The following is a 20,274-nucleotide window of genomic DNA, read 5'->3' as shown; positions in this document are numbered from 1 at the left end:
CACATGAAATACTCCGACATAGGTTATTCAATAACGCTAGATGATGAAAGTAGAAAATGAAGTAGGCAAGTATTCAACATTCTTTCGGATGAGTTTGGAAAAAGCTATATCCGAATTTAGGAATAGGAAGGTAACTGAGATATATAATATATCAATCGAATATGTTAAAATATGGGATGAAAGTGAAAGCAGACATTGTGCAGACCCTGTAATGAATATATGAAGCAGGATTGTTGGCAAACGACTTCCTCAAGACGATTATGATTCCTTTGGCTAAGCAATCGAACCCGACGAGACATGAGGATTATAGAAATATAAGTCTCATATCTCACGCAAGAAAAATTTAGCTTCAAATTCTGAACAGAAGGTTGTGTGGGAGAAAAAATGAGAAGGTTGAGGAGCATCACTTCGAGTTTAGGAAAGGTAAGGGCACAAGAAAAACAAATGGATTGTTAAGGACGCTCTGTGAAAGGTTTATAGAAAAGGAGAAAGAGATGTATATTGTATTTATTGATCTAAAACTGGCTCTTGACAACACGTAAGACATATTATTATACATCATCGACTACTTTACGTGCGGGTTACGGTGGCTCAGTGGGAGAAAGTTCAGCACTGGTGTCTGGGGTTCATCCCTCGATCCCAGCTCGCGCCAGGTGAAATTTGTGGTGGACAAACACCTTGTGTTGGGGTTCTCCCGTTTCTTCCCACTTTCTTCATTGCACCATTTCATTCGCTTCTGATCATCACCGTCTCCTTTAGCTCAGCCAGCATAACCGAGGGACATAAAACTTAAAGATTCACATTTCATTTCATTTCATTTCTAGTTTTTGTTCCCATTTCCATTTCACTATATTTTTAGTAGATCTATATTTGAAATTCAGACCGTATATCGAATTTGATATTTAAAATTAGAATATATTCATGTATTGTAGCTGTATTTTGATCATACACTATATAGTCAATAACTATGCACTATATAACTGTCTACACGTCTTTTAACAGTAAATGAAACTGGTATTACAGCATGCACATAGGAAAATGACACTTTGAACGGAAGAGGTTAAGGAAAATATTAGCAATGTGAACCACTAATTATGCATTCAACGTAATTGAGGCTATTCCTTTCGGTCCTTTAAACAATTTTAAAATCTTATAAACAGTAATGTTGCAAATCACAACCGATTTTCAACTATAAACAGTAGGGAACATTCTGCTCAAATTACATACCTCCTTGAACAGTTGCTTGACTTCCAGCACCAGACGACATGTCGTCGGTTGAAGTACCACCACTCGTTCCGGATCCGGCATTTTCTCCTGTGGCAGAAGCTTCCGACTTAGATGACTGCATACCTCCTTTGCCTACAAAGACACAACGAAAATAAATTGTATATAATTATTTCGAAGATAAAAGGATATAATATTCATAATGAGTGGAAATAGGTAATAGCACATTTTTTCCAACATCCTTAATAAATAATAATATAAGTGTTTTCTTTAATTAATTCTTTTTTTTATATTTAAAATATAACAATTTAATTATAAAAGCAATTTGAATAAGTATTATGTTACAGGTGGATTGATTACATTTAAAGTTAAACCTAAAATACTGATAAATTTCTCTGAATGTTGATATCTAATTATTATTATTATTCTACTGTTCGCTTGTTTCTGTTGTACTAGAGAAGAAACACCTCCTCCAGTTCCCTTACAGGCGGCAACGTACCAAGAACTGACGAAACGTTGCCACGTTGGACCGCAATGGATATACGTTGGAATAAGAAGGATGCTGAACGAACATCTCCAGAAACGATAGATATGCGTCTGCCTACCTCTCTGATAAAATCAAGGCTTCTAGAAGCCCATGCTCCACTAGTCTCGATAACTATTGGAGCAAATATAAATTTATCGAGGAGATTATTGTATTTCCTTTTCTTTTCTGCCTTTCTACGTCTAGCAACTTCTCCAGCATTCACAACGGTCAATGGAAGGCTTGAATGGGCGAATGTGTTCGAACATGTAAAATCCCATACTAGAGATTTGCCTCTCATCCAAGGTATTAACGTCATGCCATCAGGTCGTTTACCATCGGAACGACAACAGCCTGACGGTTCAGGAATCGAAGGAATTCCTGCCGTCATGAGGGCTCGCAAGATGATATCATTAACAGATGAATGTCTGGTGTTTCTGCCTATGCTCTTCATGCATGAGAGGCCATGCAGGCCGCGTTGGGTAACTTGATCCCCACAAGCTGGACAGCGATGTGGCTTACAAACAGCTAAACCTAGTCGTAGGGCTACTGCGATTCTAAAGGTTTCATTAGCCATGTGAAGACCTAATTGGAGCGAAGGTAACGCATTTAACCATGCACCAGCATGGGGAGATGACGCAGCAAGAAGTCTAGCTTTATCCTCTGGAACAGCAACGGATTGTAAAAGAAGTTTATGGAAATGTACTACTATTGGTGTGTACCAAGAAGCCTGAGAACCTCTTTTGCTGATTTCTGGAAGGTCCGTATCTGTTATATTTATCCTTCTTCAACTATTTCATCTGGGTCCAGGTGGTAGCCTTGAGGAAGAAGAGCCTCGATTAAACGAAGGGATCCGTGGTAGTACGCTAAAGAGGTAGGAATCGCCATAATAATATAATAATAATAATAATAATTTATATATTAATTTATATAATATGTGTGTGTTTATAATAATTTTGTCAAACTGAAGGGGTATACACGTATAGAAGCCTTGCACAAAGACAAGAAAAATAATTATCTGATCACTCTTTAAAGTGGTTTCTTGTTCTTGAAATGTTTTATTTGATGAAATAAAAAGAAATCATTTGCAGACCTAAGTCAAAGATTTTAGTAAATCCAGAGACATTTCTAACTCTAGAGTTTGATACTAATTAATCTTGAATTACTACATGATTCATAATGGAAAACAATCCAAAGCTACAACATGAAAATGAGAAATTTTAATATATCATTATCATTTAATGTATATCATTACTGAACCAGAGCAGCGACGAGCCTTCAGACCATGATGACTGTCAAAATATTCAACTAATCATTCATAGTGAGTTTAAATTTCTATTCTGATAAGTTACTTTTATAATTAGATTCTAGTTACTAAACATAAACTGCCCAACATTAAAATTGCATTTGATTGCAGGTGTTATCAAAAAAGCACGAAATTTGTACAGTGTGTAGGGGATGATTGTAGAAAGAAACAATTAGGTGGACAAAGTCGTCGTGCATCATGTAAGCCTGCCACGTCATCTGGGAGCAGGTACCTCGAGCAGTCCAGAGAGGTGACGAAGAGGGATGTATGTGCGTGGTCGCAAGTGTAGTATGTCGAAAGCGTACAGCAATGACTCGTCGTTGAATACAGCGGCTCTATCAGTATCTTTCACAGTTCGATCGGGGCCCAGTTGTTGCTCACCGTGATTGTGGTTTATCGTACCGAGAAATCGGTACCAGAGTAGGGCGGAATCCATCTACTGTGGCACGTGAGTGGAACTAGTGGCTATAGGATGGCACAATAAAGCAACGTAGAAGTTTCCAAAGTCCGTGTCAGCGACGGACCGCCAGGGCAGATGTAAGAACTAGGGGCGATTTTACGACGTCCAGTGTCTCGACGAAGTGTGCTGCGCGTTCGGGGAGAACGGAATCGTTTTCGCCGCCCATTGCTTCAGATTGTTCTGCGGGTGCAACATAGGCGTTGCGCGGCAGATATGGTGCAAGCACTATCGTGCATGGCGTATGGAATGAAATGGCTTACTCTTCTCTGATGAATCATGTTTCTGTCTATAGCATTATGATGGACATATACGCGTCTGGCGGCACTGTGATACCAGGCTTCAGAACACCTGTATCATGAATCGTCACACAGGCCCTTCACTGGGCATCAAGATATGTTCCCGTCACCTTAAGTGTTCGTTCACGTCTTGTGCGCATCCCATAGACATGGAACAGCCAAGTTTATATCACAGAGGTGCTCATTTCTTTACTGTCTCATTAATCCATGTACCTCATGAAGTAATTTTCCAACAGAATAATGCACGAACCTACGTTGGAAGGAATATCTTCGCATTCCTGTAAGCTAACCATGTGCCCCTGCATCCATGACTCGCACGTTCACCAGATCTCTCGTCGATTGAGAGTGTGTTGTCCATTTTGGGTCTCCCGTTGGCTCAACACAGGTTTCCTCCAACTCATATTGAGCAGCTTTGGAGTCGATTGGAAAATTGGGACGACAAACCTCAAGCCGACATAAGTGGGCTTATTCTCCCCATGCGTTGTTGTGTTGCAGCTGTTCTGGCCATCCGTGGAGACTCTCCTGGGTATTACTTCCAGGGAGTTCTGCAATCTGTTAGATACGTCAAATGCACAGCGACCTGTCCCTGTAATAATTTTCTTCTTCTCTTTGCAAAGTTCTGCGTGTTGCAATTTTAATGGCGTGCAGTATATATATATATATATATATATATATATATATATATATATATATATAGGTGTTTCAAAACAACACCGACAACGTTTGGGAGGTGATTCCTGACACCAAGATAAGACAAAAAGTATGGACCAACCTTTCGGAGTTATAGGCTGCCAAAAACATGAAAAATGAATTTTAAAGACGCATAGCTCAAAAGTATGGGACTTACTGTCGGAGGTTCAAGACATCACTTAGAAACTAGTATGTGCCCTGTCCAAATATCCAACTTTCGGAATCCTGTGGTACTTCCGCAACAATTTTTAAAGATGTAGTTGGAGAGTACTTCAAGTTAAATACCTTTATCCAAACTACCTATATAAAAATTGTTGCATGAGTACCTTAAATGAAAGATGTATTTTTGAATAGCGTGCATATAGTCTCTTAGTGAAGTCTTGACCCGACTACGGTAAGTCTGATGGGTTTGGAGCTATTTGCCTTTAAAGTTCAGTGTTGGTGCTTTCGTCACCCTATAACTCCGAAAGGAAGCATTTGTGCACCCAGTTTCGTCTATATTTTTGTCTTATCTTGGTGTCAGGAATAACCTCCCAAACGCTGTCGGTGTTGTTTTGGAGGTCCATTTTAATCTTTCCACGGAAATATCTCGAAAACGATTTAAAATAAATAAACACAAACTCAAGTAGGAAATGCCACGGGCCACATCAAATTGTGTTGTCGCGGTGCCCCAGGGCCGCCCTACATTAGGGATTAGAGCCCAACCTCAAAATTTTAAGTGGAAACAGGGACCGTGTTGTACCTCGTTCGGTAGATCTTCAAATACTAAACAGAGTTGTGGCAAACGATTTTCCATATCGGTGGCCGTGTTTAAAATGGCCGCCAAGACATGAAGCCTGTATCAGATAAAACGTCCAGTACCACTAATAAAAAAACGATTGATTGTAAATGAACAGAACAAAACGTTAAAAAGGAAATGGCATTTGGCATGTCGAATGATGTCGCGGTGCCTCACACGGCCGCCCTTCATGGGGGCCCAGGGCCCAAATTCAAAACTTTTAATGGAAACATAGGTAAGGTGATATCTCGTTCGATACATCTTTAAAAACTAAAATCATTGTGGCAAAAAAATGATATTGATCACCATATTAAAAATGACCACCAAGACATGATACCTGTATCAGATAAAACGTCCAGTAACCATAGAATGAAAACAGTGCTTGAAGATCTATCAAACGACCTATCGCTCGCCCATGTTTCCATTTAAAATTTTTAAAGTTGGGCTCTAGGCCGCCATGTAGGACGAGCCTGGGTGCACCGCGACAATACAATTTGACGTGCCCCATGGTATTTCCTATTTAAGTTTACGTTTGGGTCATTTATGTTCAGCCTGTTCAGCCGTTTTTGAGATATTCCTATGGAAAATTAAAATGGGCCAATCTACACACACACACACACACACACACACATATATATATATATATATATATATATATATATATATATATATATATATATACAGAGAGAGAGAGAGAGAGAGAGAGACAGAGGGAGAGAGAGATGACAATGTATGTGTGTTCCGGGGCCGCGGTGGCTCAGTGGTAGAGCGTTCACCTCTGGTGCTAGGGGTCTCGGGTTCAAACCCTGCTCCCGCCAAGTGAACTTTGTGGTGGCCAAACACCGTGTGCGTGGGTTTTCTCGGGGTTCTCCCGTTTCCTCCCACTTCTTCATTCCACCACTTCATTCATTACTCATCATCACCGTCTCCTTTAGCCTAACCGGCATAACCGTGGGACGTAAAACTAAAGACTTCATTTCATTTTTCATTTTGTATGTGTGTTCCGGAATAACTTTAATATGCCTAGAACTAATGCACCTAAGGGTGGTGGTGGTTAGGAGTGAATCATAAATGAGAATGACAACAATCGATATTAATGTCGAAACCATAGATTTCGGGGTTACTCAAGGAATCGTTACTCTCTAGATCCTGCGTAAGACGAAATTTGGTTCCTCTTAACAAGCTTAGGGGACTTCTATATGTAATACGATTTTCTATTATGTAATATGATACATAAGGTTATACGGAGTGCCCCAGTGTAAGGTTCAGAAATTAATTACATGAGATCCTGGGAGTGACTTCTCGACTTGTTTACCACAGTTTACAGCGCTGAATGTTCGTGAATATTGCTCTTAGAATATTGGGCGTGACTGCCAGGATTCACAGCGGATGTTCTCACATTACTTGTCGCTAGTGAGTGGCTTCTTCTTGTACACATTACATTTGAAAATGAAATGAAATCTTTGAGTTTTACGTCCCACGATTATGCCGGTTAGGCTAAAGGAGACGGTGATTATGAGAAATGAATGAAATGGTGGAATGAAGAAAGTGGGAGGAAACGGGAGAACACCGAGAAAACCCACGCACACGGTGTTTCTCCACCACAACGTTCACTTGGCGGGAGCAGGGTTTGAACCCGAGACCCCTAGCACCAGAGGTGAACGCTCTACCACTGAGCCACCGCGCCCCCACATTACATTTAAGATGACCCCACAGAAAATAGGGTAAGTCAGTTGACCTGAGTGCATAATCCTTTGGAAATCACTGTCATTGAAACATGTTTTCACCACAGGTTTAAATGTGTGGCATGTTACACCATGTTGCCGGTACCAGCCAAGTATCAGTTCCTCATCATCCAACTGGTTCACAAATTCCTAAAACATACCTTGTATACTTCACTGGCGACAGTAGTGACAAAAAAGTGGCCCGATGATGGTTCTACGATAATGCACAGAACATGCCCACCTTCTATGAATGAAGGGGTTGCTTTCCGACAGCATACTGGTTGTTACTACTCCAAAGATGTATGTTTTGTGAGTTCAAGTGTTCTGACATAACTTAAAGGAATCACTTCTCCAATATTGTTTCACAAGAAATACTTTTTCCATAGAAAACCAAACATGACAAGGCCGGATTAAGGGAGGGGCTTAGCGGGTCTGTAGCCTCTGGCCTCGAAATGGATTTGGGTCACTCTGACCAAAATTTCAACTGGCTGTCTAGAAAGAATTATACAAAATACGATCATCACCGTAAGATAAAATATGACAAAAATATAAAATCTTTTCACTTAACTTTCCAACTACTTTCACAGAAATGTAATAGGCGAAGTGCAGGGGCCACATATTTTTTTCCAGCCCCGGGTCTCCAGATGAGTTAATCCAGCTCTGATACATGGTCAGAATTAAACAGCAGCGTAACAAGCAAGTCGCACGAAACACCAGGAATAGTAAGGCAACCTACACTGAAACACGAGACCTACACACAGCTAGCAGAATCTCGTTCTTGCCACATCTCACAGATATGCTGTAAATTATCTTTATTTCTCAACAGTAAAGGTATGTGATGTATACACAAAGTTGATTAAGATCTTTTAACACTTACTGCACTTTTTCCGGGGCCTCTTACGAGTGGGACACCTTGTATTATACCTACATATTTGATGGTGATATGAAGACATTGCTGTAATATTTCCCTTGATTTGTAAATTTGTAACATTTACTTAGCAGGTTTAGAACTATTGGAAAAAAGTAACGTTTCCAACTATTGGATCCAGGCAAAAAGTTAACTCAATAAACAAGTACGAAAACACATTTTATTACAAAATGAACTTTATTACTTTGATGTTATTGCTTATTGCAATATTTACATACTACCCCAATTATTTCAATAAGGACTTTCAAGAGAGAAAACAATGAGCTTCGTACCAAGTACCATCAATCCAGGCAACTTCGTCAGATACATTTTTTAATGAAGACAAATCGCTTTACCAAAGTTTCAAAGAGTATTGATTCCATGATTTATGATTATGCCTAACGACTAGGAGCAAACTATTTTAATATTAATGACACTGGAAATCAATAATAACTTAGTATTTCGACGCCAACCTATCGTAGTTCGAGATTTGGCTCTGAGCATTTGCACATCGTTGTGGAAATTTGATTTATTATTTTTTTCGTAACTTTCTGGTCTCAAATCGCATTTGATATCTGGAAAACTTGTTCTACATTGTAATGTTTTCAAAAATGTTTGTACATGTTGAATTGGAGTTAGAATAAATATAAGAGTAAAATCACCTTAAGAAATGTTTGACTATAAACATTTCTAAGTATAGAAATACTTTATGCATTGACAATGCTCTTGTTTCTATTATCTCAGACGTTAAAGATTGGAATTGATCTCCATGTTTACCTGGGTTTAATTTTAGATGTGAATTTTGTGTAGAATAGGAACCCGATTATTGATTTGGACCTATATTTAGTTTTGTCTTTTTCATGTAGTCTCACTGTGCATGCGTCGTTAAACTTGAATTGATTAGTCAATAAATATTCCCTACGTAAAAATATTATCTCCACGCAATACACTTCTCGGGTTAACTGGAATTTTAAATTACAACATTACTAAACTAGATATAGTAAGTAGTTCTGGATCATGTTTATGCAATTGACTTTATGCAAATGAATTATTTATGACCCTGTTATAAAATCTATTTTAATTGACGAAGGAAGTTCATGTCTACAATACCAATCGATGTAAATGAGATGGAAGAAAATAGAAAATGTCAATGGCATAACCTACATACATGGAAGAGTTCATCGTTGAGTACTAGAAAAATATATACTACGTGTTTTCATCGTTATTAAAGAAAAATATTAAATACTATACGCATAACTTAAGATTTTGAATTCGAGCACAAATTTGATATAAAGAAGAGTATCAAATTAATTCTCCTTTCTTTACCAAAGGCTTCCTCATAGTACATATTGTATAACGTGGGATTTCATTCGTCATCCATCTTAGAATCTGACAGACAATTAGTATACGTTTTATTTGGGTAAAGTAACTTCCCCAGATCCTTTCCCACTAGTTAAATATGCCTTACAACGGTTTCAGAGGAGTACCGTTCACAAAAAGCTCCCTTCATCTTTAAGACGCTTGTTAATATCCAGTAAATGATGGTTATATATATAACATATATAACATAAATGCATGGCCGAAAGTGATGAGGTAATTGTAGATATTCAAATAAGTGAAAAAGTTCCTATAAACCTGCGTTCAAAGCCGCTTCTTTTCAGAGCTACAGGGTGTTCAAATTTCGAGTTCTTCCAATGGCTCACTATGTGAAAGTGAATGGAAATATTCAGTATTACAGGAATAAAACAATTAAGTGGCATAATGCTTGTGCAAATACATTTACACTAACATAGAGAATGAAAGTAATTAGCATCAGAGATTATTGAGTTGTCAGTGTTGCCAACCTGGTACAAAATGTTATGTTTTTAAATAGCAGTAGACGTCCACTGTTAGGATATGACTGCTGACATCAAAATGCCCCTGAACATGGGCATTTTCGAAAGACAAGGCGTCCAATTGTAAAGTTAGTTAACAGCTCCCACAACGGTTCATAGATCACATCTATTGCATCCGAAGATAAATAATTGAGAAAGGTATTTGATGGAGGCCACAGCATTTGTTTAAGCCACATATACTTCGATAGACAGTGACCTATGTTTGGGATCGTTTTGGTATCAGCAATCATATGCTAACGTGTGGACATATAGTGCTATTTGAAAACACAATATTTTGTAGCCGGTTGGCAATATTAACAACAAATAACCTCAAATGTTGTTTAGTTTCTTTCCCTATGTAAGTATGAATGTATTTACACAGCCATAATTGCACTCGAATGTATTATTCCTGTAATATTAAATATTTCCATTCACTTTCCCGTAGTGATCCATTGCAGGGACTCGACATATGAACACCCGGTATCTTGGAAACGAAGAGGTATCGGCCTCATGTTTATAGCAACGTTTTTACTTATTTGGGTGTTCGTAGTCACTTTGTCACTTTTGGCCATACATTTACATTACGCCCTATATATATATATATATATATATATATATATATATATATATATATATATATATATATATATATATACGTGTGTGTGTGCGTATGTGTGTATGTTCGTAATTGATTAAAAATTATCTACAGGAATCTAATTTAAAATTTCAGTAGGGAACTCTTAGGCCGATTATCTTTGATGCGAGGAATCATTAGTTAAATATCCAACTATGTGAGTTTGTGGTGGACATTGTCGTCTTATTTTCACGGTTCTCCCCTACCCTCCGCGTTCTCAGGCTACGAATTATATCACAATTGCTTATCTTCATTAACCATTTGTCTCTGTTATGAAAAATATAATATTGGTAACACATAAAACAATATTTCATTTTAGCTCTTTTGTAAATAGGAGGCTCATGTAAACATTAAATTTCATGGTATTCTCCGTCTCTGTGAGTGTTATCAAGATTTCCTACACTATATCATAGTTCACCAAGTCGAGCGATTTTTCAGCAGCAACAAATAGTTGAGGTTAGAGCTACTTATACAACATAGTACGGTAGATATAGCAGGACAATAGCAAGCACAATGGCATATACAATCTGCTCATTTAAATATTGGATGCATCTCTCCTATTATATTGTCGATAGGGATTATGATGACTTTTATATACTCTTCAATCAACGGTTGCCTATAATTTCTTATATCAGTTTAGGTATTTACTAGAGGTGACACTTCTATAGCATCGTCTGTTTTAACTTATGGAGAAAAATGTTAAGAAGAGAAGAGAAAAATGTTAAGAATTTCTTGGCTTGATGATATTATAATGAGTCCAAGAAGTTCATCAAACAATAAAATTGTTTACTCATAACACTAACTTCCAAGTTCTGGTTGTTGAATATAAGAGTATGTCTTACAACACAACTTACACGCTCTGTCCTTAACAGACAATGAATCCACCGGGTCTAATATATTTATTGAATTTGTATCAAGTATTCCTTCTTATATTACGATAATACCAAAGTAGTTATTTTACTTATCAATATTTTCTAATGATTAAAATACACTCCTTTCCAGAAGTTAAGAGATATAATGAAAAAAAACACACGAACAGGGGCAAAAGGTCGATGTGAATCTGTAGAATCAGATGTGTTGAAGATAGACAGGAGTAAGAAAGAATGTCAATGTCACAGAAACGGAGAAAATGACATCTGTAAGACTCTTACTTCGTGTACTTTTATTGTGTTAATTAAAGATATTAACGAAAAATCCCGTTTTACAGCGGCAGAAACGAAGTATGGTGAAAGATCACTCGAAATACCTACATATGTACTGCATTTTCTCATACTGTGTATAAAGCCACTCGTAAGATCCAAAGGTATTGCATGCCATTTTAGAACAACAGTCAGTCGCAGGTCATCCGAAGTCCAGTTTGATGAATTGCACTCATGGATCTGTCAATGCCCTAAGGATATATCTACAGAGCTGCATGGATCCTGAATATGATATTCTCCTAGAGAAAAGTCCAAAGATCGGGATAACGATCTCGATCTTAAAATTGTCAATCCTACCATGTTCTTGATCTCTTCTGATTTCCAGACTCAAGGATCAAACTCCAAACTCATCTAAAATTTATCAAATAAGAGCATAACATACAGCTGTTTGTAGTTAAACTTAAAATGTGATAGACATGAAGTCAAGCATTCCGAACAGTATGGTGAGTCGCACTACATAAGTGTGTTCGTCTTGAGGTCAACGGTATACGCATTGACGAAAGAAACATGAATTCAAGATGCTGCTGTATGGTATCGAGTTCGTACAGGTACAGCATTATTTCAACATAAATTTAGTCCCGAATAGGGATCACCTCCACAAAGTGGTGGTAAAGAGTTCATCTTTGCTTCCTACGCAATTTCCGTACACCCACTTATCAAAAAACATTAAGGTGTAAAATTAAGCAGGCACTGTATGTGCCACCCATCAGTGGTTAGTTACGTTCGTAGAGAGCAGCTGTTACTCACTTGATTACAATATATCTAATTTGTGTCATCCTAACGTGATAAAGTCTGTCAAACAAGAAACATAATTAGTATCACGATCTCTCGGAGGTTCACTAATAATTTTCTTAACTCCTGGATATGAGTGCCATTTTGCATGAAATTGAAGTTTAGACAAATCCTAACGCTGGTAGTAGGTAATAAATGGTTTACCTTTGAGTTTGGCAGATCTTGCCGGGCCTGCAAACAATACAAAACTAATTTTAGAACAATTATATTTGTTATCCTACCATTGTTAAGATATCACTAAATTAAGTTACTCTTCATGTTGTTACGATGCATGAAGACACATTTTATGCCAACTTTATTTTAGATAGGCGAATTCCATTGCCATTTTGTGATTTTCTAGATCTAAATTCGTTACATATTAAGCAATTCCTAATTGCAGTTAATAGGGTACTCTTATTTCAAAAATATAAAATTGCATGTTATCTTTAGAAATATAAAGGTAAGCAAGAAAGTTATGTCGCTCTTTCTGGAGGTCTGTGCTCAATTGCCCTTCAATAGTTAGTTGAATGCAAAGAGATAAATCTAAGGCCAGTTGCTGTGGGTATAATCAATATACTACCTGGTTGTGCAAGTTCAGTTACATCGTGAACTTGCGTAAAAACAGAGTAAACATAAGATCTCCACAGAGCCTCATAAGTGTATGTATGCTGTAAGAGTTCAAACTGTAGTCAAACGCCACTGCAGCAAGGCGCAAGATATGCCAGATCTTTGTGAGGATGACGTGACTACGTGGAGACAGCAGCGGTGGTTTAACAAATTTAAGAAGGGTGATGAAACACTCGAAACCACGCCACTTTCTGGAAATCTACTCACGTACAAAATGACGATCTTTAGGCAGTAATTGAGGCGAACAGTGGCGGACATGTGAGAAACAGGGACTACAGTTTAATGTGAGTCTTGAACAATTTGGCAATACCTCCATCAGTTTGAGAAGCATTACAAGCTGGGCCAATGGGTCCCTCATGCTTTGATTCCGGGCCAGAAGTTAACAGGCCAGAAGTGCAGACATGTGTTTCTTTGCTGTCTCGTCTGAGGAACGAGTCATTTCTGGACAGGGTGATAACATGTGGTGACAAATGGGTGCTGTACCAAGCTCACTGCTCTGTCAACATTGGTTGGCATCCCATGAATCTATTCCAAAACAGCCAGAACAAACACAACCAGAAAATGATCTTCCTGTGTTTGGTGGATTTCTGGCAGCATCGTGCATCGGGAGCTGCTTTCAACTGGTCACAACATCAACGCAACTATGTACTGTAACTAATTGAGCCGTGTTCGACAAAAACTCAAAACCCTAGAGTCAGCTCTTCCGAATCGCAAAGGGGTTCTAATGTTACTGCGCAACTCTAAGGCCCACATGCCTTGGAGGACCTGGGACACCATTCTACGCCTTGGATTGGAAACTCAATTGCACCCACCATAATCCCTGGACATTGCATTGTCCAATTATTACATGTTCAATTCTTTAGAAAATCACTTTAGAGTACACCAATTCAAATCCCTGGTAGAGATGCAAAATGCACTTGAGATTTTCATCGCTGCAGTGTCCACGAAGATCTACCGCGATGGAATCCATTGCGTTCCACGGTTGTCGATGCCGCTATTTCTGATCTTCTAGGTACGTCTTAGATGATATATCGATCCTTGAAGGTTCTGAGTGAAAAAGCGATAGAACTTTTTTCGTTTCCTTTATATTAGAAGTATTAAAACGTCATATTGGCAAGTAGCGTTATTATGAAGCGAATCGAAGAGCATGCCTCTAGATTAAGAAGTTACCTACAAATAAATTGAATAAGCAGATTAGGGCAGAGAATAGTTAGTGTTTCAACCAAGTTGGGAATTTGATAAAGAAAAAAACTCTTGCGATGATAATAAAGGTACTTGTTCAGAAAGAAATAGAATCTAGAAACAGAATTGGTAACTTAGTAGAACGTAGGCAATATAATATACAGTGGATTAAGTAGATATATTTATAAATAGAGGGCAATATTAAGATCAATCTGGTAAAAATTAAAACACAAATTTGAAACTCAAACCAGTCTGCTAAACAAATAAAATAAATTAAGAACGTTTATGAATATGACGTTGCAATTTGAAATTCCTTAGCTTATAAGGTTAGTTAGTTTAAACGTTTCTTTGCTAAGATATAAAGGAAAGATATGACTGTGTTTAAATAAATTAAAGCAAAATTTCATATGACATTTTGAACTAATGGGTAGATATAAAATGGAGACAAGTTTTGTCCACAGATGCACACTGTTTAAATGTATATTTAGACACTAATTCTGCTTCAATTCAGAAATGTAATTGATATTGTTCCAACCTCTAGTACTCATTTCTGGCCTGGAAATACTATCTAGTTATTGTCCGTTCACTCTAGGATGGAAAATTGTTTACAAACAACAATTGTAGTGCGAGCGTCAAAACCTTGTTTCTCACCCCTACATGGTTAATTCATGGTTGCCAGGCACATGAATCACCGAACCGAATGTACCTATTTCTGCACAGTCATGGACCAAGTGCTATTACTACATAAATTGCTGCTTTTGAGATGACTGAGATATTAACGTTATGACAAATCGAGTTAGTTATTATGTAATACAATTTTACATATAATGCACACTCAATTTTCTACAAGTGTTCTTGTTCGAAAGTGTGCGAAAACCTTGTACGCCTGGCAATATTGGAAGATGGCAGTTTGTGTTGTAAACAATAAACAGAGAAAACGAAGACCGTTAGGTTCCCTGGACAGCATTGTTTTCATGATAAGGCGACAGAAAAATATTGTACTGATTGTAAATAAGGGCTGGGAATTTCGATGCGAGTATAGGTGGAAATATTCTCGCCACATATTGCTTGTTGGTGAAGGTTGCAATGTTGCAAACTGCTAAGTCTAAAATTTCATACTAATTGAACGAGCTTTGAGAAGGAGTAGTACGATGCAATAATTATAAATACTAACAACCATAGACTTAAAGTATTAGGAAATAAACCATGCTGGTATAAGAATAATATAATACACGTTGAATTACGTGTTCAAAGTACAGTATAAAGCGAATTTTAAAATTTAAACCTTTTAAAGCTGTATACATTTGCCCTGTTTGGGTGCCCTTACCAGACACTGTGCAACACAAAAAAGGCATTAAAATAGGTAGATCGAGCGTGGACATGAAGCCGTCTCTAGCCGGTATCGCTTATGAAGGTTTTCCTCAGTCCCATGAGGTGAACGCCTAGATGGTAGCTTCTGTAAGGCAGGGGCGGATCCAGGACGGACTCCTGGGGGCGATGAGTTTTAATACTGCTACTTAAAGCTACTTTTAAGAGCTCCAAACTCTGGGATTGTTTTTATTTAAATATATAAAATGAGTAAGTTTCCTTGCCTGGGCGTGCAATCGCCACGATCGCCCCCTGGATCCGCCACTGCTGTAAGGCCAGAATTGGGCCAGACACTGAGGCCCCAGAATTGGCGGGAAACATATTCGTTCAGAATATTATGTTGCCAACACTTCCACAAATATTATAGTGGTGGGTTCCAATATTCCTTTTTCGTTTATATGTGCTTAAATTCATTATGAAGCAAATGTAGAAGTGTTTCTTTCATTCTCTTTCTTTCTTTCTTCTCATCTTTCTCATCCTCGCTCTCCTTTCCCCACCTTCTTAAAATTTGAATAATATTCTCCTGTAAGATTGTTTCTTTCCACAGCCCAAGGTTTAAAGGAGACCAGCCAGATATAGTTAACTATTAGCAGAACTGTACCAATAAATTTACATTAGAGACCGCGCCGTAACTTAGATTGTTTTCTGGGGGGCAGGCATTAATACCTATATTTGGGCCTCCTAGAAAAAGTTGTTTTTCTCATTCTTGGGCCCCCAGTTTCTATCTTTGTCTTAACTATTTATGCCCCCCGGAGCCTGTGGGCCCTCCCTCACAGCAAGGTCTGCGGGGCCGTTACTTACGCCCATGGGCCCGTTCCAAATATGACAAATTAATTAAGGGGACAATATTGACAAATTTCAAAGTCATGCGAATAAATATTATTTCTAGGGCCCTTAATAATAGACGTTTCTTACTGAAGTGGGCCCACGGCTCACTTTTGTTTTATTTACCTTTTGTGCGCTGCTTTATGTAATGTAGTGAAACTGTTTGATGCTTCATTTATAATTTCATGTTCGTATTGTATATAGATTAAGAAAATTTTATCTCCAAATGGGCCCCTTCGAACGGTGGGGAACCTTTCAATGGGGCAGTTTCCTGTGGGGCAGTTGCCCCTCCCCTGCCCCACACAAGTTACGGTACTGATTAGAGAAAAAGTAAACTCTTTCGAAATTTACTCAACTTGCAAATACCAAACCCTACTAGTGCTAAAATTGATGAGTTAGTGCCACTGTTACCACTGCTATAAGGGGAAAGTAGGGGAAGGACTGCTAAGATTCGCTGGCCAGGTTTTGTGTCAAAACACAGCGCCAAGCTACAGTAAACGGACAATACATTCTTAGCCATATATTCTATTGTAGCTGTAAAATATAGTATGAAATACAGAAGTGATGGAATATTCAATTTATTGTCGCATATTTGTGATCTTTAGATGTAAGAAGTCTCTCATACATGTACATGAATGATAAGTCGACAATATGTTAAATGAAAATAGAGAGAAAACTTTCAGTTAACCTAAGAACATGAAAGTGTATATCATAAAATAATTTTGGCTGGTCTCGAACAAGGGACAAAGGCTTAAGAAGTGACTACTCTACCACTGAGCCACAATGCAACCATTGTTTAAGATCGGCATGTTGAGTCTGTCCCTCTCTCTATTGATTAACCAAATTTATGACGAACTGGGAATTAAGAGTTGGATGAGAGATATCAGCTGAAAGTTGCAATGAGAGATTTTAAGTTGTATAGTAATCAGTAATTATGGCTTCTACTGACATTTCTCCGACATAAATCAATTGACGGTATATTGTCATGGAGACCAAAACTTTATCATATTCTTTTATAATTACAGTTGGCTTTAAAATTTTTATATTTGAGCAAAAGATCAAAAAGAGTGTTAACTATTATTTTCTGCATAAAAGTAATTGCTTTCATTTAGCACTTTTCACTGTCAATAATCAGCTTGCTTTGTTCTGGTAGATAAAAGTATAGACGATGAATATCACTCAAATTTACTATAATAGTTTCATATGTAACAACTAAGAAGATTAGTCAACAACACATATGCCTTCAAACTGAGTGAAGAAGTTCCCTTCAAAAGTGAAGGTGAAGTTATTTAATCATAATATATTCGGTTCTTGAGGCTCATTGGTTCTTTTGCCATCAGTATTATTAATGGATTGCATAGAGGCAGCCAAAATGCAGGACTAATGACATCAATTGTTTTTATAAATAGCTCTAAAAAGTGTGTGGCTTTGCCTTCGATCAAAGTTGCAACTTTTTAAGCCATATGTACTAGCTCCTAAATCTAGTTATTCGATATAGCTCAATATTGAACAAAGGAAAGAACAGCGAAGTTGAATTGCATTAGAGCCAAGAAACATTGAAAAATTGAACGAAGCGTAACATCACATATTCACCCTAGTACGTCCTTAATAGAAGCTTCTTCCACGTAATGAATGTAATATACGTTCAATGTTCTCAAGCCTCCCCGTCAACAATCTATTCATTCTTCCTCTGTCTCAGATTCACTGGCCTCTGCTCGTATCAATATGCAGTTAAGCTTACGGTTGCTCATGTTAGTTACAACATATCCCTCTCGAGTGAAAGGGCGTATCTCAGTTAATAAAACCAGGTGGACAATTCAGCCAAATTCCGTAGTCTGAACGTCGCCGTATAGAGTTGAATGCATATCACTTAATGACATAAGCAAGACAATAGGGGAAAATACACCAACTTAGAAAACTGAATGCATAACATTAAAAAAAAAACGCACAGATAATAGTGTCCAAATACAAAGAGCATATAATACAGGGTGCATAGCTAAAAGAACTAACGTGAAACTACAAATAGAATGTATGGTCACATAATGAAGTACATATGCCATTTATTCAATCCTAGAATGTAATAGGGTGAGTAGAATACAATAGGTACGGTCATATGAACTAGAAATCATAGCACTTAATTTGACCAAATGATAATAGATTCAAAATATGTTGATGTAATGCAAAACTCAATATCGTTTAGTATGAAGAGCAAGGGAATAAGAGATAGTCTTCTAATACACAAGCATAGCAACAAATAGGACGATGAAAGTAATAGTACCCTAATGTACGGTCACAAAGTTATACTTCAAAATTCATACCATTTAATTGGATCAGGAAGATAAAATATATATATAGTCTTATAAAGCAAAATGTGTACTAATAAATAGATCATCTAGATAGCAGAATCAAAATTTATAGTTCTGTACAGCAGGACGAATGCCAACTTAAAGGACCCAGAAATTCGTGTGACGAAAATTGTATGCACCTAATAAAGGAAATTTTGCAAATAATATAAAAACGGTTAGGTAATGAGATTAAAATGTATACCTTACAAACCAATATACATACCATTTCGTGAGGCTAATAAAACATTAATCAAGAATATATAACTATATATACTAATAAATATAAAAATATATGAATAATAATCAATAAATGTATAACAGTAAATATAAACATAATACATAAATATGCATTGGAGTTAACACGACTAGCAAGAAAATAGGTCCAAAATGTATGATTTTATAATGGAGAATCGATGTCATAGTGTAAGGTAAAAAGAAAAATTCATCTTTCTTTAAATCAGAAAGCATCCTACGCGTGTTAGTCAAGACAACCAACAAAATAATGTGTCCAAGATACATTGTTCTGTAAATAATAACGTTCTAAAAAGTTTAAGTGTGGTTTAAAAAGCAACAATTATCTTCAGTTTAGAAACAAATATGTCTTATTTTGTATTTTGTAGCTAACAACTGACATTTCTTTCCTTCCGTGAGCATAGTCATAATTAAGTTATCTGCTCTCAATCTGCATAATAATTAACATAGTACTGTACTCATTTCACAAAGAATCCCTATTATAACAATCTACTTTTTACTACTACAGTTAACTTATAAGGTTAAAACTCGTCTGAAAGTTGTCTGCTTACTATCTATTACTCTTTGAGTCAAGTAGGAGACAGCGACTACCATTAGCTTGCCTTTCAACTATTAAGAATATAACTGGTACACTGGTTGTTTGTATGATAAGAATTATGAACACAAATATTAATTTAATTCAATTGCGTGTTGCAACTTAACTAGTAGATTACTTAAATATTCCGGGAAATGTGTATATAGCTAATTAAAAATAATTAAATTTAGACGAACATAACTTAGTTGCTGCTAACCAAACATTACTTTTATTAAGGGCTAGATTCATAATAATATACTTACTTAAAGGTTCTGCCTGTTGCAGCGGCGCTCCAGATTCACCTAAACCTCCTCCTAGATTTTGAATACCAGTTCCAGTTTGAACACCAGGACTTGCTACTCCACCTTGTGTGCCACCTCCTTGACCAAAACCCCCGCCTTGTACACCACCACCACCTTGACCTATAGCTCCACCTTGCAGACCAGTAACTTCTTTATTACCTGCCCAGCCTTGACCTCCTCCAACCACCTGCCCCACAGCACCTGGTTGGGAACTTCCACCCCATCCCTGTCCAGTTCCACCTCCTTGGGCCCCACCCCAGCCTTGAGCACCTGCTCCACTTTGATCAGGTATACCTTGCCTACTAGGCCATGTTTGCCCTGTTACTCCTACTGCTTGATTTCCTGACAAGCCCATTGATCCACCACTTTGTCCAATCGCACCTGCTTGGCCAAGAATAGCACCACCTTGACCT

The 20,274-nt window shown here is 37.5% G+C and overlaps 1 protein-coding gene across 1 annotated transcript in view; it reads right to left on the bottom strand.

The window, feature by feature from the left end:
• LOC145683723 (uncharacterized) overlaps positions 1-20,268 on the bottom strand; it is a 54,182-nt gene extending 33,914 nt beyond the window's left edge. The window contains exons 1-3 of the mRNA XM_081755194.1: positions 19,823-20,268; positions 12,552-12,578; positions 1,228-1,359 (exon numbers count right to left, since the gene is read on the bottom strand). Coding sequence (XP_081611320.1) covers positions 1,228-1,359; positions 12,552-12,578; positions 19,823-20,216 — 553 coding nt within the window. The 5' untranslated portion in view covers positions 20,217-20,268. The remainder of the gene's footprint in view (positions 1-1,227; positions 1,360-12,551; positions 12,579-19,822) is intronic.
• Positions 20,269-20,274: the final 6 nt, after the last annotated feature.

Source organism: Thermobia domestica, chromosome 4 (genome assembly GCF_964235325.1).
Source record: "Thermobia domestica chromosome 4, izTheDome1.hap1.1, whole genome shotgun sequence".
In the NCBI taxonomy this organism is placed as follows: Eukaryota; Metazoa; Arthropoda; class Insecta; order Zygentoma; family Lepismatidae; genus Thermobia; species Thermobia domestica.
Note: the sequence above shows the minus strand (reverse complement) of the source record. Positions and strands in the feature narration are given on the sequence as shown.